The sequence below is a fragment of the Oncorhynchus kisutch genome, linkage group LG10 (assembly GCF_002021735.2).
Source record: "Oncorhynchus kisutch isolate 150728-3 linkage group LG10, Okis_V2, whole genome shotgun sequence".
In the NCBI taxonomy this organism is placed as follows: Eukaryota; Metazoa; Chordata; class Actinopteri; order Salmoniformes; family Salmonidae; genus Oncorhynchus; species Oncorhynchus kisutch.
The window spans coordinates 62,847,754-62,871,947 of NC_034183.2; the positions used below are offsets into that span (position 1 = coordinate 62,847,754).

The following is a 24,194-nucleotide window of genomic DNA, read 5'->3' on the forward strand; positions in this document are numbered from 1 at the left end:
TTTGTATAACCAGCAGTACAGTAAATTCGAGACCATTGCGCTGCTGCACTGATAATAGCAGCACAGGTCTTTGTAGTGATATGACTCAAGGGATCAATTTCAAATGGTCCCTTCTTGATTTAACAGCATAACCTGAGTAAAACTGTGGAAGGGGCGGCGCACAACAAGCGGACACTGACAGCGTCATCCGTCCTCACGTAACGAGGGCTCGTGGCTATAAAGACAGCTTGCGCTCCATTTTAGCGTTTTTTTTTCCTCACGCAACTGAGTAGTAACGCCGGGTTATTACCACGTTTTTTTTATACTTAAGGCAGGGATCAGTCAGACTAGTTTTTAGTTCGCTAACAGTTCTTAGCGTAATTGAAACTGCATAATGTCTGATAAGATGGATATGTCTCTAGACGACATCATCAAGCAGAACAGGCAGCAGAGAGGGGGCGCAGGAGGCCGTGGTGGTGGAAGAGGCCGTGGCCGGGGAGGCTCTGGCGTGGGCCGAGGTGGTGGTGTTGGCCGTGGAGCAGCTGGTGGAGGCTTTGGGGGCCGAGGTGGAGGATCAGGCCCCATGAGGAACCGACCGAACCTGAGCCGTGGCAGAGCAAGACCTACGCCATACAGCAGGGTATGAGAAATTTAGAGGAATGGGCTGCGAAAAAGGAAAAATGCCTGCGCGACGTCCTAATCTTCAGGCTTGCTAGCTGCTCCCAATGCAATCAATGGCTAGCTTGCTAGTCGAGAGGCACTTAGCTAGCTAATTCGAATTTCTCTCGAATTAACCAAGGGAAACCCTTTAAATTGCATGGAGATATAATGCACATAATGTATCCTTGTCCACCCAAACCCATGCCTGTTACCACTTTTTGAGAATAAGCTTTTGGAGCAGGTTAGCTAGTTGCTAACTCTGGAAAAGCTGCTAACCTACAAGGCCCAGACGGCGCCATTTTGAATTCAGCTTCAATCAATGAAATATTGATTTCATGGTCTGTCGCAGTCTCTTTCAACCCAGAAAGTCACTTGTTGGACCACCGAATGGCACTGCATCGAAGAATATCGTTGCATTTGGATGATTTTTTTTTGTAGCAGAGGCAACTTTTGGCGTTTCATCGTGCACTCCTATCCTTTTGTTTGGGAGTGGCAGGCGGGTTAACACAATCCCATTTGAGCAGCACCATATCAACACAGAACGGTGTCCTTTATGGATGGAGCAGTGGACTTTTCCCCCTCTTATTACATATATATTTTTATCTCCACATTTCTAGTAATGTTACTCGTCACAACTCAATCAAAATGGCGTGGTTACAAAATGGACGCTCAGATGGTTGACATCCATGTTCAGGCCAGGTAGTTGGCGTACTTTATTTTGCTAGTTGTCTCTTTCAGACAATGGACACAACTCATCAAAGCCAACTCATGGCTTTTAAAGAACAATTTAAGCTAATAACCACAGCTGGAGTCGACACTGATGCAAAGTACTACAGCGCCATACGGATGGATGACTCTCTTCAGCATACTACTCTCGCTGGAGGATGGCCGCCTGGAGAGCCTTTGGTGGAGGAGCAGATGGCAAGAGAACAGTGGGCGACATTGCTAGCCTAGTTAGCCAACAAGGGGGTGGGAGCGGAGTGCAGATGGTAGCGAGTAAACGTGTACTGTTATTAATGACTTGTTCACTGCTAAATGTTGATGAAAATAGCCTCAGACGCTAATGCACATCTCATTATATTATGGGAAATGTTTCATTTTTTAGTAGGGCCCATCAGTTTTAGCAAAATGCTTTAAGACCTGTTAACTTGGTCTAGTGTCTAGAATTGATATGTTGCCATGTGTCCTGTTTTTGAACTGGTTTACTTGCTTGTAGTGATTGGGTGGGCACTGGGCAGGGAATGCTGGTATTTTCCATGGGGTAGCAGTGTGCCAACCACCTGGCCCTGTTGGCTGTGTATTCCCTGGTCTCCCCAGCACCTACCCAGCTATGTGGACTGGACTCTGTGTGATTGGCAGAGACAGGGGAGCCTGAAGTCAGCAGGTTCGTTCTCTTTCATCTGTTGCAGCCCAAGCAGATTCCTGATAAATGGCAACACGACATGTACGGCAATCATGGCTTCAATGCCAGTGTTGGGGGTGGCGCTGGTGTGGAAACCGGAGGGAAGCTTCTTGTCTCCAATCTCGACTTTGGCGTTTCAGACGCAGATATTCAGGTACATCTTATTTTATTTTTGACTTGGTTAACTCTTTAGAAATGGCTTATTTGCCTTGGCTTAGCATTTCCAAAATGGCACTTGAAATCACTTACAATCACAATACATGGTTTCTCTCACTGCAGGAGCTCTTTGCGGAGTTTGGTACACTGAAGAAGGCAGCTGTTCACTATGACCGGTCGGGCAGGAGCTTAGGCACTGCAGATGTCCACTTTGAGAGGAAGGCAGATGCTCTAAAAGCTATGAAACAGTACAACGGTGTACCACTTGATGGTAGGTTTCTCATTTGGCTTTGACAATTGCCACAAATAATGTCATTTGTACCTTGCTGAAACATTTCATTGTGTGCTGCTGAGGTGTCTTTCACCATGCTGACACTGTATATTCATCCAACCTTCAAGTTGCTGAAGGTTAAAACTTAAAAAATGGGTGCTCAGATCGTTGCCATGTTCAGGCCAGGTAGTTGGCTTGTTTTACTAGTTCTCTTACAGAAAATTAACATTTAACTCATCAAAGCCAACTCATGGTGTTTAAAGAACAATTTAAACAAATAACCACACAGCCGGAGTCGGCACTGATGCAAAGAACTACAGCGCCATACGGATGTTTATCCTTCTTCAGCACACTACTCTTGCTGGTGATAACCTGAATACTTTCTCTTGCAGGGCGTCCCATGAACATACAACTTGTCACATCACAGATCGACACACAAAGACGACCACCCATGCAGGGGTAAGTGTTAAGATTGAGCTGTTTTCCAAAACAACCTGAGCCAATGATAAGTGTCATGAATGGAAAGTGCTAATGTTCAGATGTTCTACAGTATGAACCGAGGAGGTGGTGGCATGAACAGGGGTCGTGGTGGTGGGTTTAGAGGGATGCAGAGAGGACGTGGAGCAGGTCGTGGAGGAGGCAGGGGCCGAGGTGGCCGCGGGGGAAGCACTAAGCCACTTTCCGCTGAAGAGCTGGATGCCCAGCTAGATGCCTACAATGCCAGGGTGAGTCTCGGTCTGAAAATGAGAAATGGGTTATGAAGTGTTGTAGGGAGTATTAAAAAAAAAAAAAACATTTGTCCCACATGTATATAGCGTTGGAAATAAATGATGGGACAGGCGTTTTATCTGATGCGTTTTCTCCACCCACCCCAGATGGAAACAAGCTAAGAGCCTAGGTGAATCCTCCAGGCTGCATTACACTCCAGGCTGAACATGAGGACAGTCGCTGTTGTTACAGCGTTGAAGATGCAGGACATTTTACACTTGGATGTCTTCTGGTGTGATTTAAATTTGTATCAATCCTTTTAAATTCTGTTTTTTTTTTACCAATTTTTGTTTTTTGGAAAAAAAATATTGGTTTTGACTGTAGGTTTAAGGGGGTGAGTGGGGCTTTCCTTGCTGCTCTGATTCCTTTCCCCGTAGATCATTGTAATAAACCCTGCAGTACAAATTAACCATACTCTGACTGATTCGTTTTTTTGTTTTTGTTGTCACGTGCTCAAGTACAGAGAAATCCCTTGCATTGTTGGGAGGCCTGCAAGTAAGGGTTTCATATTGTTTACAAAGTATGTGACAATTAAAATACAACTTGATTGCTCGTTCACAACAACGCAGTGATCAATATCGGTAGTACTATAAAGTACAACAAAGGTATAAGCACACAAAGGTCAGCTTTCTACAGGTTTAGTGCCAATACTATATTTACAATGTGCAGGGAATGAGATATTTGTGGTAGAGGTAGATATGTAGAGTTAAGGTAATTAGGCATCGGGGTATATGATAAACAGCAGCAGAAGTGCATGTCGGGTCAGTGTGAGCAAGTAGTGTGCATGGAGCAAAAATAAGGGGCAATGAAGATGGTCAGTAAGGGCCTATGCCAAATGTCTCTGGTTCCACACATTGTAACAGCCGGACACTGAAAGTACTGAGGTTGTCATGCACATCTTAGCTGAAGTACACTGCACCCAACGGTGCAATAGGACATGGGAAAATGTCGAAAAAAAAGGTGTCATATTTGGCGACGTAAACTATCCTGTCGTTTTACTAGAATTAGACCAAATTTAACGCAACTGCGACCCATTTGATTCGCCCAGATCCAAAGGATGTATAAGTGACTGCATTACCTAGGCTAAACCACTAGATGGCCACAGTCCATTGCTTTGCTAAGGCTACTTTGTCTGTTTTGCAGTCTGTCCATTACTGATGTTTAAAAACATGGTCTGTTACTCCATGTACTTGATAAGGTCATTCCTGTCCCGTCTGGGATCTCAAATGACGTGGTTGTTTAGCGCAATTACAATACAGTACGAAAATTCGCAATTTACTATACGTGTATTCTAGTCTACAAATACATTCGCGAGTTTATGGTAACGAGCATTTACCTGACTAGTGCACTTTACACCAGGCTTGTTGCTGAGCGCCCGCCTACGTTCGGACAGCCTTTGTAGTGCGAGTCAATATTCCCGGAAGCGTGCTGTGCGTTTGATTTGAGCTGCTCCCTCCTCGCCATTCAGTTGCGCGTACTCCAGTGTAGCAGCAGCAGCATAACGGTAAGGTCCGAGAGTTTTATAAACTTTTCAAAAATGTGTCTACATTTAAGCTAAAACGCTCATTTGTACTTCCATGTTTGGTAGTACAGAGTCGCAAGTTCTGGTTACTCGTTCAATTTATTACATGCTAACTAGCAACTTCATGATGTCTAGATTAATTCGACTAGTGTAGATTACTCATAATTGTGACGCAGACCAGGAACTGTTGTCACTGATGTTTGCTCTGTGGTTGATGTCAGTTTAATTAAACAGTGATAAGTAATCTCTTTCCATGGTGGTAGGCTATCCTTGTGAATATCCACTAAATTGATCTGTAATTAGATCCTGTCGACTAAGCAAGTCATTAAATTAATTTCAAAACACTATTCAAGAGAAACAAGTTACTTGTTTGTTCAGACCCAATGAATGGGTATGTAATAGGCTAACTTTTCATCTCATGAAAATTGCTCACGTTCTGTCAGCAGTTGACACTTCCTGGAATGCAAGTTCATTTTCCGCGGTGATTCATCATTGAACATTTTTCTTAAACTTGATTGAAGGGAATGAGCGAATCCTGTACATTGCTGCAAATATTATTTATATACACTCTCTGAAAGTGAGTTTGATACAGATGTATATTTAAAATTGGCCTAGTGAAGTTCAGATTTGACTGACGGATCCAGGGGGACTCAACAACTGACTGGCACACTTCAAATAATGCAACTTTTAAACCCAGTCAAGCATATCTGTTAGGACGTGTTTTTGTGGCATACAAACGTGTGCATCTTTTCTGAAAATTATTAGGCCCAGTAACCCGACAGACTGGCGGTGACATGTTTGCAAAACTACGAGGGCTGGCTTTTTCCTGAACGTGAAGCCTCCATTTCCTTCCTGTTTCTGACGAATGGCGCGGTAGAGTTCTAGTTCCTTCTGTTGGAGAGTAGGCCAGGGCGAGTCTTAGGTCTTCACCAAATTTAACCCTTTCCTCTTAGTATTATCAATTTACAGGTAGTTCACTCACTGTAAGTAAAACGATTTATAGTATCTGTAAGGTAAAGCAAACATACTAACATTTCAAAAGCCAGGCTGCTCCAATTGTTGCTCTTATCGACCTACATAAGAACACTATAGCATCTGCTGGATGTTCAGCAGTTCAAAGGTCCCCTAGCCTTGTTATTAACTCAACAAGCTTACAATGTTCTATGCAACAGGAATTAAAACAATAACTCTACATATTAATATGTATCTTTCCAGAGGTCCAGGGACATGTAATGTTGACTTAATTGATATACACGGCAAGCCAAATAGCTTCTTCATATTTTCAGCCTTAGGGCTTCACTGGTCTGTTATTTAGTTCATGTGACATTTTGTATTACCCAGTCAGTTTGTGGCAATGGAGGGGGGGTATTGATCCATAGGGATACTTTGGGCTTCTGTCCTCTACCACTATCCAATCAATGGTAGCTCACCACAGCAACTACCATTGTTTTCTCATCTGGAATGCTGTTTTTCTACCGACTTTTTTTTGTTTTGAGTAGGACTGGAGATTTTAAATCTCTGATGTGATGTTTTTCAGTAAACCCCTTTCAACAATAATTGGTTTCATGTTTTCTATGCTATGTTATTTAATAGGACTTTTTAGAGAATTTTCCAGCCTTTGGATTGATATGTAAGTGTTAACTTCTCATTCGACAACCACATGCCTTGGACAATACCCACAGCCATGTAGCTAATCCTGTAATTGAGGTTAGAAATTAGCTAGGAGAGAGATGGGAGCTTGCTCACTTTAAGAAGAAAAATATCTGTGCGTCTTTATCAAAAATCAGGTTAAGATTGGTTCCTGGAATCATGTGGAGTAATCACTACGCTTAAACCTCCTTGTCTCTACTTCCCTGTCACTCTGCATTAAGGGAGGGGATCTGGCTGGGGAAATTGTAGCAAACCAAAGGAGATTAAATTCGGGGCTGAGCACAGCACCATCTGATGGCCTACAATATGTAGATAAAGACAACTCGCCACAATGGAGGTATGGAGATTTAATGACGCCTCCCACACATTCCACCCCCTCCTATAGCCTGTCATGACAAGAACCAGGCCTGATGGTGACCCCTTTTCTCTCAGAGCCAGTTGGCTATCTGTCCTCTTTCTGCCTGTCAGTCCCTTCTGTTTTTTCTGTAACTCGCAAGGGACTAGAAACGAGGACACTGGCCAGCATCTCCACACATACAGCAGTGTTAAAGATTAGCTCTTCTCTTCTGTTGTTGTTCCTCGTTGCACTGTGGCTTAGACTGAACAACAGACCACACAACCCCCAAATGTCCCCCAGGGGATATCAGCCTTCACATACACCTCATTCAAAAGGAAATGGCTTCCCTTTATGCTGGATATGTCCTTATTTAGTCATTGCTGTCATCCACCAGAGGGCAAACGTTACACTGTGCATACTTTTTGGTTTCTTGTTGCAGATGTTGAGATGTTCCTCAGACCACATGACTAGTGCCATCAAGTGTACCACCCATCATTAGGTCATTGCTCTGTCAATGACGCCACATTAAAAAGCCCAACTGAATGGAGCCACCATACAACAGTAGGCTTATTGCTGTCCGTAGTGGATGCTGTTGCCTTGTTGTTACCAAGGGAGGCAGACATAATCTGGGCATGTGTCGCTACTCGCTAAGCCCCCCCACCGTGCAGGGAGAGAGCCCTGACCTTTCAGCTGGCACCTTGGCACTTCCGTTCACTCTCCGCTTCCTGCTGTGTTTATACAGAGCGATTTCTCAGACCGGCTATTTTTAATGCTCAAACCGTATTTGTTCTAGTTTTCCCCCTTGAGGTAGAATATATTTTTCTCTTTCGTCTGATACTTCCTCAATTTTGACTCCTCTCTGCGCTGTTTATTCATGTCTCACTCTGTGGAAATGAGTGCCTCCTGCATTGCATCATCTCTGCGAGGCACAATCCTCCTTCCTGAAGGCACTGTTCTGCATTTAGCGCTGCATCCTCTGCTTTGTGCAGCAGCCCAGCGTGTCTGACATTACATCAAGCCAGTGTTGCCTACCTGAATATCTGCTAACAAATCAAGACTGCAATGGGGTTTACGTCAGGTGGAGAAAGGCCTTTTGCATTACTATGTGTGTTTAAGTGCAGTCCAACATGTGGTTAAACACAGTTCTCTTCTCTAACTGGCGGATGTGAGTCATGTTGTTGGCAGAACATGAAGGAAACATACAATCACAGTTGACAAAAGTGCTGCAGAGCACAAGGAAGTCAAGCACTCTGGTGAATGGCACATAAGTCTAGAAGGGCGTCACAAAGCTACATCACAAGGACACATGAAACGGTGCGTCCTGTGGGGAGGAAAGGGAGAAATGCTAAAGTTCACTCTCAGAGCTAGGTCTATGGCAGGGAGGGAGACAGAACAGAGAGGATCAAACTAGCCATAGATGTTTTGTGTGTGACATTAGGAGTCAGAGTAAAAAGAGTATCCAGGCTGCTTGCCAAATCTAAGGTTGGTACAGCACAACGTTCCTGGAGGCGGTTGTGTCAGTGATTAGGTAGGTTTATCAGAGACCTGCCTGGAGCTGGAGTTCAGCCCAATGAATGAGTACCTAATCCCTGATTTCTCAATCTCTTCTTCTCTTGTCCTGACTGCCATTTCTCCTCCCTGTCTGTGGTTTAAAGCTAATTGTAGCTTTTGGACAATGCCAGCTGTTCTCTATTGCAGAATACACTTGGGTGATCACTTTATTATTATTTTTTATTTAATTTTACTCTGCCTTAGAACTGGGACATGGCTGAGACACTAGATTGCAGTAAATGCTTCTATTTTAGCATTTGTAATGTATCTTGTCATCTATTAAAATTCCGTTCAAATTGCTGTCAGCCTTGTGCTGTCCTTTTCCTGTACTCTTCCCTGTGAAATGTCAAAGGTGAAGTCCTATGAGAGTACACAGTGAATAAAAGACAGCTATGTGACCTTTACTACAGAAGAATGATTTATGAGCTGGACATTTCTTGAGGAACCCTTTGTTTGCCTTTTTTGGGGGGAATAAGATCTGGTTTCTGACACAGAAAGACTAAAGTTACATACATGGGATGCTTTAGTGAATTTCAGAATGTCTGGAATAGAAAAGGAAGAAATAAAACAATTCAATAAACATTCGCAGCCAGTCATCCAAAACATAGCCCTATGCAGTCGTTAAATTCTTATAGAATCTTTTACGATTAAACTGAACTAACTTTGAAGGAAAAGAGGGACTTAAGGTTTTGTCTTTGAGTTTCTGTCACTTCCAACTCTGACCTGTGCTGAACTTCTTTATGTTTGTGTCCTGCTTACAGAAAGCCTCCATCAACCACAACGTCTTTAGCCATTTTCATCAACTCGGGAGGCGTGTCTCGCCCTTGTTCAATTTGGTAATGAAGACCCTTGAATCTGTAGAAGACACCAAAGAGGTTTGTCAGTGGAATCATCTTGATGTGTCACCACTGACACCCCCAAACACTTCCCCTTTGCTATTCCCCAATGCCTTATTAGCAGTAATCTCTGTCCCAATAATCTTACTGCTCTAATTGTTGCTAAGGAACAGCCCTAATCTTGGTGTCAGCTACTCTAGAAACCAGAGTGCTTGGATGACTATTCCTGAACCTGATCAAATGGGGATAATCCTCCAATTAAAGCTATTGGTATTTATTTAGCAGCCAGTGGTAAGAACCAGTGTGAGGGGTTCAATGTTGACACATAAGCCGATCACTACCTGTATTTATACCTCAGTTACACCAAAACATGTCACTTAGCAGTGACGAGTGACCAAGGCCTTATTTCCGTAGTCAGTCAGTATTTGTGCCATGTCAGCTGGTGGAAAAATGTGTATTGGGACTTATGTTATTGTTGAACTAGGCCTAATCTGTTTAATTGAGCTCAATGGACCTATAATTGACCCAATCATCAATTCCGTGCTTAGTGAAGATCGCATATGAATCATTATCCTGACATGGTTGGTCAAGCCAGAAACTGATCGTGCTCCAATAACTTATTCTATGCAAGCCAAACTGTGTTGAGTATGAGATGGCTGCCAACTATTGAACAGTGTTTATAGTCTACTTGTTTGCCTATGGGCATTAGGCAGTCATGCCAAGCAATGGCCACACGGATAAACGTGTGAGACTGAAGTGGGTCACTGCTCGGATGGTGCCTCACATCCGTTGTAACTTTCTACTAAAATATGTATTTCTTTAAGGTTGTCATGATAATTGTTGCATTGTACTATTGTTTTAAACTCTAGCCACCCTGACTCCCATCCTAGTACTCTCAACAGTATGATTTCTGTTTTTCCACCCTCTTGTTTGTCACTATTTCCTGATGTCCCCCACCTCACCCCCTCTTTTTATCTACCCACTTATTCTGATGCACACACCCCCTCCAGCTGTAGCCGCTTGACCCAACAGCAGGCCAGTCATGAGGGGCTGTGTTGTGGTGTTCGTTAGCAGCAGAGAAATATAGCACTCCTGAACTATTCCCTCTCATTTATCACCACACCAATCCTGAGGGACAACTCGGTATGTAGCGGCAGTCCACCAAGGCTCAGGTCTGGATCTAGGCTAGCACATGAGGAGTGACTGCCAAATGAATAGAGATGACGTGAGAAAGATGGCACAGTATCCCTGAATCTGGTACCGTCCTCCCCTCCCACCCCTAACAACATGTCCTTCTCACTATGTCTCCAACTTCACACACATTTGCACAGCTGAGCTACCAAAACATACTACTGCTAACAGAACAGGAATTTCTGCTTTAATGAGAATGTGGAGAGGCCCTGTTTGGGGAAAAATGGTGCAACGTGCTCCCTGTTCCTGCTTGGCGCAGGTCCATCTGTGTATGTCAGGCGCTATGCAAAACAGAGAGGGGCAGAGGGAGGGAGAGGATTACAGAGCGAGGAGGGGGGTGGAACTGGTTAGTGTGGTGAGATGTTTGAGAGCCAGGCAGGAGCCCTTGTTTGCAGTGGTGTGATTTTAATGTACTATTGCTGGGATTGCGTGTTGAGCTGTGGTTTTATGGTGTGTTATGTCACCAAGGTAATACCGGCATCTGTGTTCAACATCTGGAGTCTTGCTCATGGCACAACATCAATGTTGAACTTGTCTTTTTTTCTCTTTGCAGTTGCGTGTTTGTGTGTAGCCCAATAATAACATCTTTCACACATTGCTCTTCCCCCGAGGCGTTCTACGTGGCTTTTTAGAGCACCAGCCTGTTTTGTTATGTTTTTCTACTATTGTTATGGGGCTAAGGTTTCTCTCGTTATATTGGAATGTGTGAGCTACTACGGTCCTTGAACAAATGTGTTTCAAACTCGACTGCTGCATGAGCATGACAGTGTGTGATATATAGCATAGCCTAGGCTTCCTGTCTCGTTGTTGGTTAGGTGGTTTCCTGTGAACTGACTGACATCCACAAACATACTGGCATTGTTCTGTGTTGTGTCAGTGGAGGTCTGCCAGGGCACTTTGTCAAAGTAGTATTCTTGCTCTTGCCATTTTCTGTTTTACAATTTGTCAGAGATACTCAATGTTGCTCAGTTAATTGATTGTATTACACTAATACACTTGTGTATTACGGTGTATTTACACAGTGCTACAGCACAGAGCAAGTTGATTCACTTTTTCCCGGGTTGATTTGCTTTGTTGCAATTTAATTGGGGCCAGCTGGTGTCAGTTCACCAGTAACACATTGAGTCAATGGATTTACAGTCTCTCAGTTGAAATTCCACTTAACAAAGTACAGTAAGCTGATAAAAGCACTAGAAGTAGCCTTGACCTGCCCTGTCGGTGCAGAGTTTAAGATTTTTACCCAGAGAAGGAATAGGCCTGTCATTTATTGCTGTGGGGAAAAAAAACTATTGGTCTGTGGTAAAGTGAACCTTTTAAAGTATTAGATGCAGTACTGCAGTAAATCACTAATGCATCAGTAGAAAATGCAGCATGGCATTGGCGCCATCACGCTGAACTGCTACCTCTGAAGACTACGCTGCTGACTGTCTGTGGTGTGTACACGGATACAGAGAGGCGCTCTGTGCCAATCACTCACAATACCACGAAGAACAAGGAGGCCAGTCTTCATGAAGGGAGACAGAAAGTACAAAGCAGCAGTGTTATGAAATCACCTTTGTGTAGCAGAGGTATTACACCAGCTAGACATATACATTTAGACATGTAGGCTCGACGTAGGCCTCTATTTTACTCCAGGCCTTAACCGGCAGGTAGCCTAGTGCAGTGGTTCCCAAACTGTGGGGCAAGGGGTGTCAGCTTTACAACTGCAACAACATTTCTGTACCCCATGACAAAATGTGTAGAATTGCAGGAAATGAGCTTTAAACCTGCAAAAATGTTACCTTCGCCAACTACAGGGGTGTGAACAGTTTGTGTCATGAATAGTGCTTGTACCCATAGAAGTAGGGGTGGTGTGTGATGTTCCCCCATGTACTGTACCTAGAGGGGTGTGAACAGTTTGTGTCATGAATAGTGCTTGTTCCCATAGAAATAGGGGTGGTGCGGGATGTTCCCCAATGTTGGAAGGGGGCCTGAGTAAAAAAGTGAACCCCTGGCCTAGTGGTTAAGAGTTTTGGGCCAGTAACCAAAAGGTCGCTGGCAAGGTGGACAAATCTGCCGTTCTGCCTTTGAGCAAGGCAGTTAACCCCCAACAACAACTGCTCCTGGACGCCGATGACAGGGATGTCGATTAAGGCAGCCCTCCCACACCTCTCTGACTCTGAGGGGTTGGGTTAAATGCAGAAGACACATTTCAGTTGAATGCGTTCTGTTTTGCAAGTGACTAGGTATCCTCTTTCCCTTCCCTATCTGGGGGGAAGGTTGATTTCAACACTCACAGCTCTCTCCTCACGACACCCACCTCTCTGGCAAGAGGACCCTCCCTCTAATTTCATTGTCCTGATTCCTACGTAGCATCACTCTCCCCAGACCCTAATTGATGTTGACTGGTAATGCAGTGCAGCTGGGTGCTGCTCCCCACATTAGCATGTTGTTATCTGCTTGACTGTAGCTCACTACAGCGTGGTAGAGGAGGGAGGGAGAGGGTTTGAGTTGAGATGAAGCTCTGCTTTTCGACCAACCAGCCCACCGTGGTTCCCCCCCGCGTGTACAGCGCTGGCCCCTCTCTGGTCTGAGCAAGGCAGTTAACCCCCAACAACAACTGCTCCTGGACGTCGATGACAGGGATGTCGATTAAGGCAGCCCTCCCACACCTCTCTGACTCTGAGGGGTTGGGTTAAATGCAGAAGACACATTTCAGTTGAATGCGTTCTGTTTTGCAAGTGACTAGGTATCCTCTTTCCCTTCCCTATCTGGGGGGAAGGTTGATTTCAACACTCACAGCTCTCTCCTCACGACACCCACCTCTCTGGCAAGAGGACCCTCCCTCTAATTTCATTGTCCTGATTCCTACGTAGCATCACTCTCCCCAGACCCTAATTGATGTTGACTGGTAATGCAGTGCAGCTGGGTGCTGCTCCCCACATTAGCATGTTGTTATCTGCTTGACTGTAGCTCACTACAGCGTGGTAGAGGAGGGAGGGAGAGGGTTTGAGTTGAGATGAAGCTCTGCTTTTCGACCAACCAGCCCACCGTGGTTCCCCCCCGCGTGTACAGCGCTGGCCCCTCTCTGGTCTGACCTCCATGCTGGGACTGTGTCCAATGTAGTCCAAGCCAGGACGTGTGAATCAGGCCCAGAGATCTTTATCGCAATAGAAGGCTCTGGTTAGGCTCAGTCACACGCCCTGGCTCTGTGTGTGTGATTGGGTATTGTTTCAAAGCAGTAAGGAGGCTGCTGAGGTAAAAATGCAATGAGAGAAGGATGTAAATCCATAATCATCTACCAGGACACCCTATTAACCTGGTGCCTGCCTCACAATGCATGCAAATCAGATTTATTTAAAGGATCCTAATGAGCATCTGGGAAATGGCGTGTTGACTGCTACCACAGAGTTTCTAAACCCAGAGGCCCAATATCGCAAGACTTCTGGTAACCCATGCGAAGCAGACTGGAGGCCAGACCAGGGTTTGAGAGTCAATGAGAGAAGTGCAAAATGATTCCTTATTTTTTCATTTTCGAGAAACATGTTATTACTCAACAAAGTGACACGTTTTCATTTTTGTCAAAAACAACTTTATATCAAAGGAGTGCCTTTGATTTGATGGCCTGCACATCCGCAGTGAGGCGCGAGACGACTCCTAGACCTGATGACGTATTTCTGCGCATGAGCTTAGCTAGCCAATGTCGCCATGACATCACCTCAAGCTGATCTGGGATTTTTATTGGTTCATACTAAAATATCTTTGCTGCTACCATCATTCAAACTCTGGCCCTGCTTGAATAGTTTGGAAATACAACATCCTTACCTCCTCCCTCCCTTGTAAAAGTAACTAATCTCACATGATTCATTAGTTGGTAGCATATGAGGTCTCTACTACTCATCTTTTACCAATTTAGTCATTTCAGACCAGTGGTTTACCTGAAGATGAGGTACTGTAGGGAGGACACATTTTTCACCCTGACAAGGTATTCAGGGAGTACGCTCAGGTGTGCTGTTTTTAATCTTGTCCACCTGCGATGTAACTAAATAAAGGCTTTTACATTTTTCGGTAAGACAGTGCCTTGGGGGGGGGGGGTTAAGTGTTTTGTGCTCACTACGTAACAACTGTGTTTTACAGTGTTTTGCCTTGCAGTTTGTTGATCTATTTTCAACGTATTGGACCAAACCTCCTGACCTGTGTCTCTCTCGCTCTCAGTAGACTATGGCAGAGCAGGATCCCACCCCGGAGCAGCTGGCGGCCATCGCAGCGGCCAACGAGGAAGCGGAGGGCGGGGTCAACTACAAGCCCCCCGCTCAGAAGAGTCTGCAGGAGATCCAGGAGCTGGACAAGGACGACGAGAGCCTGCGCAAGTACAAGGAGGCCCTGCTGGGGAACGCCTCCGCGGCTGCAGGTTTGTGTTGCTGCTCCAATTACACACGTAGAGACACACACACACACACACTCTGCAGACGCACTCATGCAATTTGGACACACCAGCCCTGCAGACTGTTTCTCTCTCTCCCTCTCGACCTGATTAACAAACAAACCCAGATCCTCAATGCACATCTTGTGCCACCATCTTTGTTTATTTTCTTATAATTTCCTCCTACTTTCAAGTCCTTCAGCAGGCTTTGTTTTCAGGGATTCAATTTTTATTGTCTGATACTCATTTCCATCTTCCAAATGTCATTATTCACATTTGAACTGTTCTTCATGAACTGCTGTAGTTCTCTGCTTCAGCCTATTGATTTAACCCCCTTGAGTTGATTGACGCACCGATGCATCAATCTAAGTTGCATAACAAAAAAATCCCCATCAAAATCTGTCAATTTAAGCCAGAGACAAGTTTTTTGCATTTGGATGCATCTCAATCCACCACATCCTCCGACGTCATACTTCCGCATCTGAAAGTTGGCACAGCTAGAACAGTGTTTGTCAGACCATGAGACATCCGGAAAATTGGTCTTCTCACGTTAAATGTCTGTAGCGTCGGAACGGTTTGACCTAGAAACTATTATGACCACTCTATTTTTTAAATATATTTTTTTAACTAGGCAAGTCAGTTAAGAACAAATTCTTATTTATAATGACAGCCTACCCCAGCCAAACCCTAACCCAGACGACGCTGGGCCAATTGTGCACCGCCCTATGGGACTCCCAGTCACGGCTGGTTGTGATACAGCCTGGAATCGAACCAAGGTCTGTAATGACGCTTCTCGCACTGAGATGCAGTGCCTTAGACCGCTGCGCCACTCGGGAGACATTGAAAGGGGAGATTCTCCATTTTGTGTCACAAGTGTCACCGGTTTTAAAAACAAATGGAAGTATGAAGGTAGTTTTGTGCCAATCCAAAAAAGTGGTTAAATATGTAAAAAAATATATATATTTCCAGAGTAAAAAAAAATAAAAAATCTCCTAGATCTAGAACTGACACTTTAACCTTATTTCTTATGATTTTGTTTTTGACTGACCTTTTTTCCATTCATGAATGTGTTATGGGCTTTAGTGTTAAAGGCCAAAATCAATATATATATTTTTTTAATTATACCTAAAGGGGTCCTAAAATTCTAAATCAAATAGCTAAATGATCCATAGTATGAGCATCTTAACCCCCCAATGTCTTAGACTCTAAAGAATGAAACATGCACTGCTTATAATAGTCATTTTTTTTGTGTTTACCATGAACAATTTTTTACATTTTGTACTTTGCTTAGATTTTTTCCCTTTCACCCAGTAGACCCCAACGCTCCCAATGTCCAGGTGACACGCTTGACCCTGATGTGTGAGACGGCGCCGCTGCCCCTGACCCTTGACCTACAGGGTGAGTAGAGCAGCACTGTGGTTGTACTGGTATTTAGAGGGCGTGTTTCTGAATATGCTGAGGTGCACTTTTTGAGAAAAGGCTCCATATTGAAAGACTTGTAATGTGTTTTAGTGTGAAAAGAAGCCTTTTTAGTGAGCACATGTAATATTTTCCATATGAATGTGTGAGGGTGGAACTAAAGCTTACCATTGGGGGGGACAAAAGACATTGCCTCATAGCAGCCGCAACACCTGGCCACCTATGGTTTACAAACATACGTTTTCCAGTAGACATATCAGACTAATTCCATGGGCCATTCCTAATGGATTGGTTTTTATTATTTGAGTTAATGAGGATTTCTTCTGCTGGTTTGAGACTCTTCTGCCCTCATATGGCCTGTAGAGCCACCTACAGGGAAGAAACCAGGGCCATGGAGCTGAACTCACATACAGGGAAGCGCCATCTAGTGGACACTATAATTGCAGGCTACAACTCTGTTGGAACACTCCCTGTGTGCTCGCATTTGTAAAGATGCTGAATCACTGATCTGACACCTTTCACCCATCCAGTCTAACACGATTACTTCCAGGGGAGAACTTTTGTACATTGCATATATTGGAACACAATTATAGACTGCTCCTGCATTCACTCTGCATGAGGGTCTCTGACATTCTCTTTCTGTGGTCTGGCCGCCTCTTTCTTTCTGCTCGACTGCCTCAGGAGACCTGGAGTCCTTTAAGAAACAGTCTTTTGTCCTGAAGGAAGGCGTGGAGTACAAGATAAAGATCAGCTTCAAGGTGAATGAGTCTGGCCTTTTTCAACGACCTGTTATGTCTGTTTATCCAATCGAACTGACATGACCAGTGTCAGCTTGGCCACTATCAAGCTATTTTGGACATTGAAATTCAATTGTAAGCTGAATACACACCATGTCCTATCATGAAAGGGCTGCTGTCTTATCCGAAGGGTGGATGTGGAAAGAGGATGTGACCTCATCACTGATTGTCTCTGTCTGCAGGTCAACAAGGAGATTGTGTCGGGACTGAAGTATGCCCAGCAGACCTACAGGAAAGGAGTCAAGGGTAAATTCTTCTGTTTCATTTTCTTGCTCTGTCTACTGTGAGGATTTGAGAAGGCCGGATAAGGTTAAGCAATATAGTGTACCTTCCATCTAGAGGACAACATGGGGTTATGACCATATTGTTTATACTTATCCAATTATCTCAGATATCCACAACAAGTGCATTGGAAACCGGGGTTAGGGATGTATCTGGGATTGGATGTTGGGAGTGGCTTGGTCAACTCCGGTGACTGTATTCGCCTGTGCACAGTAGGTCAAGTTAGTAGATGAGGTATTTACATTGGCATTCCTAGACGGCCATTAAATGACTTGTTAATAGTTCCGGAGTGGCGCAGAGAGGTGGCCTGTTTTTGTCAAGAGGCAACTTTGGAAAATAAATCTAAGCCCCTCCTCTCTTTCCTCTCTCTCTGTGTAGTTGACAAGTCAGACTACATGGTGGGGAGCTACGGGCCGCGGCCGGCAGAGTATGAGTTCCTGACCCCTCTGGAGGAAGCTCCTAAAGGCATGCTGGCCCGCGGCACCTACAACATCAAGTCCAAGTTCACCGATGACGATAAGCACGACCACCTCTCCTGGGAGTGGAACCTTAACATCAAGAAAGAGTGGAAAGACTGAGTCCCCGTCAACTTAATTCCCCCATTTTCCCCCTCCATTATTTTACATTCATAATTATGTGATAAGTAATTAAGGCAAATTGCTCTCTCGTCCACCCCAATCCCTGCAGTAGTTTCATTCCAATCACGTTGTCATGCCCCCCCCCCCCCCCCCCCCCCCCCCACACACTCCTTGTGATGCTGAGTATTGAATATGTGGAGAAGCAAATCATGTGCACAATCATGAATTTGTTTTGGTTAGTTTGTATATAACCTTTTTCTTTTAATGAAAAAAATGAAAGATTGATTTGTTAATGCTCTTGATATGGATGTCAATCAACTGTGTGAATTCCATCCTTTCCCCTTCATCCCTTCCTGCTGATTGTTTTATACAACCATGATCTGCCTTGTAAAGGTGTTGCTGTGTGTTAAAGGCTGTGGTAGGTCCACACTCTGTACTCTTTGTTGGGGACGTTGCCCTCTGTCAGTGGAAAGCCTTTGAGCAGATTATATGTACCAGAGTCCACACAATTAGTTTATTCTGGAACTAGTGTGAATTCCTAACCGTTAAGAGGTGGCATGACCAGCACTTACCGGCAGTCCACCAGAGGCACTGTGACCACCTGCTGAAGGTGCAAGTGTGCCTCTTCCTGGTCAGGGTTTTCACCTCCCTACCTAGTTCATTCAGCAGCCATGTGGCCTTAAAGAGGATTCCTATAGAACTAACGATGAAGGAAATGATCACAAAGAGCCATTTGCCTTTAGAACAGAACTGTCAGATTGTTACGAGAGCCTCCTACAGGGTTTGAGTAAAAGAGTTTTAGGCTGAGTGCAGGTGCGAACAGATGATCAGACAGACCATTGAGATGCTTGTACCTTCTTTCCAGATTAGCCAGTAGAAGTAGACCATGAAAGAACAGCAGACATCTCTGCTCCCTTCCCTCCTCACCGCATCAGGTGGTCTCAATGTGGACCACCTTTAGTGCTGTTTGCTGATGTGAATGTGTTTACATTGATATAAAGAACCTGGTTTTGTTGACAACTAAGAAGTGAGCTTCTTGTCAAATGCCCTCTAAGCAGACCATGAGGCCTTCTTCCAGTCACTAACTCCATTAGTGTAGCGTCTCATATGGGGCCTTGCTGGTGGCCCTTGTGAGCAGAGAGGAATGTCACACAAGGGTTGTTAATCCGCTCACCTCGAGTATGAATCAACTCCAGGATTACCAAAACTGGCTGTGCCTCTAGCCTTTACAACCACCAGCTTCTCTCTGCTAAGGTCAGACATTCAGAATGGGAACTCAACATCAAATAGTTTTGAACTTTGGGCCTGATGTTTTAGGTCAGGTCTAAGTTGTGCGCAGACCCAGAGTTAAGTAGAACGAGAACAGCCAAGACCTCTTAATACAAAACCGTGTTATATTTTTCTACACTCCATTAATCAATGTCATAACTTGTGATGTAGGGCTCAGGCTTTGTTTGGTTTCAATGGTTCAGTATGTGTCACTGGATCATTGTTTCAGTATGGTTTTGATTCTGTGTGCCACCTGGAGAACACTGTTCACCTGTCACATTAAAGTCTTCAGACTGGAGGTCACGGTGTCTTTTTAATCAAAGTCATGTTACTCTTTACACTGTTCTGTTATTGATTCAGCTTTAAAGTACAACGTTCTGTAAACCATCTTCACCCGTCTACCATCCAGTCTGCATCTAGAACACACCAGCATAGAAGACCATCTCACACAAAGAGCAGAAGAGAACAAGGAAAATATTCAAATGAAAAGCCAAAGTACTGATAAGAGGGCAGCTAGAGCCCCTTGTGCACTTGAAATAAGCAGTCCAGGAAACAAGGAGTCATGGAGATGTACCCATGGTCTGAGTCAGTGCTTAGAGAGCACAGTTACAGTAGCTTAGTCAAGTGTGGTTGAGAGTTCAATTTCTACACAGCATCAGCAGGTCCTCAGTTCTCTAGCTTGGACAACCTAACTCCATTTTGGCAACATTATATCCATCTTGAGAATCCTTTTACAAAAAGGTAAATTCACCAATACACTGATAGTTTAACAGTTTACATACAGTATTTATTTTAGAACAAGTTATCACTTCCTTGAGTACCATGGGCTCCCTCAATTGAAGTCTACTGGCTTCACCTACTGATTTCAAAACCAATGTATGTGTTGGATAGATGCATACGTGAAGCCTAAGATGTTAAGGCAACAGTGTTATTCATTGAACATCAGGATTGATTTTGAAAACATTTTATGAATAGCTCTGCACATGTTATTCATTGTCAGTCATCAAAAACATTAAATAGCAATTATTTATACATTTTAAATAGAATTAGTGCAGTCTCAGTCTACACACTCAGTCATTTAAACATTGTACTGGATTGTCTTGACCAAAGATGGGTCTAACAGATTTTTAGTGCAGAACTAGGTTGTCATAAATGATCTTAAATTAGGTCAAGAATCAAGGCATTTCATCTACCCAGATGATGAATGTCGTCAGAGGTACAATTCATTGTACATCTGGGTGAAACGTGGCTGTATCCAGAAAGATAAAACAGCTGAGGGGATCATCCACAGTAGATTGTATCATTTCCCCAGTGCAGAAGTACAGGTAACCTGTCATCAAGTGACCCCTTTGAACAAACACAGTCAAACAAAGAGAAACTAATTAAGAAAAAAAATCTGTGGCTTCTGTACCCATTGTTTTCAGTGCATGTTCAGTAGTATCAGGAGAGGTCATGTTCAGTAGTATCAGGAGAGGTCATGTTCAGTAGTATCAGGAGAGGTCATGTTCAGTAGTATCAGGAGAGGTCATGTTCAGTAGTATCAGGAGAGGTCATGTTCAGTAGTATCACGAAAGCAGCTCATTTGTCTTTGGACTTTTTCCCCTTAGGACTTCCAACCCTTGGGGACTTCCTACCCTTGGTGGTGTTCACTTCACTCTTGGTCTTCTGCAGGCGGGAGAAGATCTCTTTGAACAGGGCCTTGTACTCTGGGGTGTTCTGGCCCAGCCTCTTGTCCACCTGGTCTACCTGCCGGCTGATGCCCTCCAGGGCCTCTGGGGTGGAGGGGGTCTGGGGCGGGGTGGTGGGTGCAGCAGCCATGGCTGAGGGGCCGGGGGTGGCCATGCCGCAGTCCTTCATGGAGGGGTCTCTAGAGACAGGGCGTGACGTCTGCACCCCCGCGTGGCACATGCCCTCCTCGTGGCGCCGGCACTTCCCCAGCAGCTCCTCGTATTTCTCCAGCAGGGCGTGGTACTGCTCGTCCACTTCCCTCAGGATGGACATGCCGCGCTTGCGCACGCCGTTGGCATGGATTGCGTAGCTGCCCTGTCGCCTGCCAGAGGCGTCGCAGGCCGAGATGGCGTTGAGCGCCGTGTCGCTGCAGCTTTTCCTCACGGGGCCTCCCTGCTGCCCCCCTCCTCCTGTCCCCCCGGACTCCCCCGTCCCCTCCCCTCCCTCCTTTTGCCCCAGTCCCTCCTCGGGTGTGTCGGTCTCAGGGGCATTGTTGAGCAGGGTCTGCTCCAGACCCTCATCCAACAGACAGACCCGGGACCTCCTCAGCTGCTGCATCTCCTGAAGCTCCGCCTCCAGCTCCTGCACTCGCAGCTGGCAGCCCTCAGCCCCCAGGAGGCGTTGTTCCATAAGCTCAAACTCCTGCAGCACAGCTGTGCACTCCCTCTCTGCCCCCTCCCTCCGGCCCCGTTCTACTACCATGGCGGACCTCAGGGAGGAGACCACACCTTTTAGACGCTCGTTCTCCTCGTCCAGCGGCCGGCGCTCACGCTCAGACACCAGGTCCACACTGCCGGGGATGGCCACCAGGAAGCCATCCTCATACCTGTAGAGCGATACACCACACAGAGGAGCACAAGGATACAGCAGGGAAATTGCATTCTTATGTAATCTGAACACCATACATTCAGGTCATTTGTCAAATGTACTCAGCATATTAGCATACTTTCACATACAGTACTTTGGACTTTTGAGAAAGACTACATAGAGCATTGCTCTTTACTGTACTTTGGTGCAGTGCAGAGTTCTTTAAGGCAGGGGAAGGAGTGGACAGTCTTGCGTCGCTCCCGCTCCTCTCTGTGGTCCCTCAGCTCCTTTAGTATACGTAGTTCCTCCACACGAGCTGTCATGGTATCCACCTGAGCCTGCAGTGTCTCCATGGTACCCGTCAACCTGTAAGCGCACACAAACGAAAGTGGACTAAATCTTATTTACATCACAACATAATGTACAATACTGTACCGTGACTATGCTGAGCCTGTGTCACAAAAACAATGGTGAGACGCATTTATTTACTATGAACAGTAGGAACCATTCAAGAACTAAGCTTGTTAACTCTTAAACCAAATATTTCTTAGAAATCCTTGGTATAAACACAGTGAGGAAAGAGGTCATGGTACAGTCTTACATAGAGTGAATGCTCATATTGTAGATCATAGCAGTGAGAACAACTCGGGAGAGTATTAACCCTCACCTGTCTATCTTCTGCTGCGAGGCCTTGCTCTCTATAACCAGTTTCTCATTGGTGATCTCCAGCTCTCTGGCCGTCACGTCTAGCTGCTCGTAGACCTTGGCATGCTGCTCGTTCATCTCCCTCAGCATCTCCAGCTGCTTGGACAGGTACTGCAGGGGGAATAGACATGTGAATGAAGACATGGACCTTACAGGGAGACAATCTAAAGAGTCTAAAACAGATATAAAATAACTGGACATCTATAGGTTACATCAGTGCAGATGGAGAGGAGGAGATGAAGCTGTTTTAGACTATTGAGATACACCCAATGCCAGACACTGCTGTAAAAAAAAAAAAAGTCACATGGATATGACAGGATTCCATGATGGTTAAGCAAAATAGGGTCACAATTTCCTAATTCCTGTCTACAGAAACAAATGTGGATCAACTTTATTCTTCTTCTCCAGCAGATTAAAGTGTGTCATTGGTTGAATCGGCCATCAGCTTTGTTGTTGCAGCCGCACACTCTAAGTAAACACACACTCTCTCTCGCTCTCCCACTCTCATACAGCTGCACTCTGTTCCTCTCCTATCAGAGCTCTGCAGGGTTTAATTGACTTGATGGCGCGTCAAGGAGAATGTAATTGGGCTAGCCTAGAGAGAAGAGCCACTTTGCAGGATCATGAAGTGCACCGTCAGTAGTTTAAAACCCAAACACTCTAGCTAACACACCAGTCCGGTGCCATGCTTGACAATATGGCCTCTCAGCAATTAAACATGTAATTGTTTTTTTAAACATTTTAGTCACTTAGCAGACGCTCTTATCCAGAGCAACTTAGTTAGCTAAGGGGGGGGGGGGGGGTCAAGGTGATGAGGAGGATTATTTAAAATACTGTTTGAAGAGGTTTCATTCAGGGTTTCAGATGTTTTTCGGAAGATGGGCAGGACACTTTGCAGGATCATTCATGACATGTACACACGCTCACACACAGTTAGTGAAAGTGGTAATGATGCTATACCTCGATCTCCTGCACCTGTTCCTCATTGTTGATGTACATCTGTTGTAAGGAGTCCTCCAGCTCCTTGTTGCGCTCCAACAGGGTCTTCCCCAGCTCAGCTGCCAGGTGCAGATCTGTGAGGGGACAGAGAGGAGGTCGAGAGAGTACTGGTCTGGATACAGAAAAACTATTTTAACTCTTTCATTCACATTTCATCCACCAGTAATATTGTCAGTTGCTGCATTAGCCCAGCTCAGTTCAAGTGTTGCATTAGATCATTATGGAATGTTTTAACTCCATTAATGCAATACTTTCTGGCTTTCCTTAAAAAACGAGCAAGAGAGAGAAAATCCCCTCATTCAATTCCCCTTGCTGGAGTAAAACAAAATGTAATCCTCCATCTTCTCTGACTAAGACCAGCTTCTGTGATCTCTGCCAAGATGAGCTCAAGAAAATGGAGTCTGACTGCAGGGGAAAGGAGAAGGATAAGGGAGAAAACCTAGTTAGCACAGGCTCTGTCTGGACTACACAGGGCAAAACACTAATACACAGGGCAAAACACTAATACAGGTCATCTCAGAGCTCGTTCACCATTACTCCTGGTCAGAATGACAGAAATATCCCTCTTAGTTCTTATTACCCCACTCCAAAAAGAAGAGCGTCTGTACAGTCTGTACATACAAGCGTAAAGGTTTTAGCTGCACCGATTGGTACACATAAATCTTTATTGTCACAACAACATTGGTTTCTGGGGAAAATGTTAAACAATCAACTCCAGCACATCTCTGCTCTCAATCTGCTTTGACAGACATTTCCACAAAGAAACACACATACAAACATGATCCCATTTTAGACCTGGGAGGGATAAGGGCAGCGAGTCACTTGGTTTCCACCAGCAGCTTGATGGATCCATTATTCATCGGGTGCTGCAGTGACGAGGCCTAC

General features: G+C 44.9%; 3 protein-coding genes across 10 annotated transcripts in view; 2 read left to right on the plus strand and 1 right to left on the minus strand.

Moving 5' to 3' along the window:
* Positions 1-19,368, plus strand: LOC109893547 (THO complex subunit 4). Of its 2 annotated transcripts, XM_031834623.1 has the most exons (11): positions 1-619; positions 2,049-2,195; positions 2,321-2,468; positions 2,861-2,927; positions 3,019-3,193; positions 3,344-4,740; positions 9,058-9,171; positions 14,518-14,713; positions 16,040-16,902; positions 17,124-17,187; positions 17,602-19,368. In XM_031834623.1, the coding sequence occupies exons 1-6, from the start codon at positions 374-376 to the stop codon at positions 3,356-3,358; spliced, it is 798 nt and encodes a 265-aa protein (XP_031690483.1). In that variant the 5' UTR covers positions 1-373; the 3' UTR covers positions 3,359-4,740; positions 9,058-9,171; positions 14,518-14,713; positions 16,040-16,902; positions 17,124-17,187; positions 17,602-19,368. The 2 variants fall into 2 exon arrangements, with proteins under 2 accessions (XP_031690483.1, XP_020342385.1); XM_020486796.2 differs by lacking the exon at positions 9,058-9,171 and having other exon boundaries at positions 14,521-14,713; positions 16,037-16,902.
* On the plus strand, positions 4,447-19,368 carry LOC109893552 (rho GDP-dissociation inhibitor 1-like). Of its 7 annotated transcripts, none has more exons than XM_020486804.2 (7): positions 4,680-4,740; positions 9,058-9,171; positions 14,518-14,713; positions 16,037-16,123; positions 16,826-16,902; positions 17,124-17,187; positions 17,602-19,368. In XM_020486804.2, exons 3-7 carry the CDS (start codon positions 14,524-14,526, stop codon positions 17,799-17,801), a joined length of 618 nt encoding a protein of 205 aa, XP_020342393.1. In that variant the 5' UTR covers positions 4,680-4,740; positions 9,058-9,171; positions 14,518-14,523; the 3' UTR covers positions 17,802-19,368. The 7 variants fall into 7 exon arrangements, with proteins under 7 accessions (XP_020342395.1, XP_031690485.1, XP_020342394.1 ...); XM_020486807.2 differs by having other exon boundaries at positions 16,040-16,123; XM_020486806.2 differs by lacking the exon at positions 9,058-9,171 and having other exon boundaries at positions 4,447-4,740; positions 14,521-14,713.
* The window catches only part of LOC109892010 (cerebellar degeneration-related protein 2-like), an 11,548-nt gene continuing 6,718 nt past the window's right edge, over positions 19,365-24,194 (minus strand). Inside the window, exons 2-5 of the mRNA XM_031834622.1 lie at positions 23,271-23,383; positions 22,273-22,421; positions 21,807-21,971; positions 19,365-21,624 (exon numbers count right to left, since the gene is read on the minus strand). Coding sequence (XP_031690482.1) covers positions 20,649-21,624; positions 21,807-21,971; positions 22,273-22,421; positions 23,271-23,383 — 1,403 coding nt within the window. The 3' untranslated portion in view covers positions 19,365-20,648. The remainder of the gene's footprint in view (positions 21,625-21,806; positions 21,972-22,272; positions 22,422-23,270; positions 23,384-24,194) is intronic.

Coding starts and splice junctions, on each gene's coding strand:
- LOC109893547 (XM_031834623.1), top strand. CDS start 374: ATGTCTGATAAGATGGATATGTCTCTAGACGACATCATCAAGCAGAAC. Junction 2,196..2,320: donor TTTCAGACGCAGATATTCAG/GTACATCTTATT, acceptor CTCTCACTGCAG/GAGCTCTTTGCGGAGTTTGG. Junction 2,469..2,860: donor CAACGGTGTACCACTTGATG/GTAGGTTTCTCA, acceptor TTTCTCTTGCAG/GGCGTCCCATGAACATACAA.
- LOC109893552 (XM_020486806.2), top strand. CDS start 14,524: ATGGCAGAGCAGGATCCCACCCCGGAGCAGCTGGCGGCCATCGCAGCG. Junction 16,124..16,825: donor CCTGACCCTTGACCTACAGG/GTGAGTAGAGCA, acceptor CGACTGCCTCAG/GAGACCTGGAGTCCTTTAAG. Junction 17,188..17,601: donor CTACAGGAAAGGAGTCAAGG/GTAAATTCTTCT, acceptor CTCTCTGTGTAG/TTGACAAGTCAGACTACATG.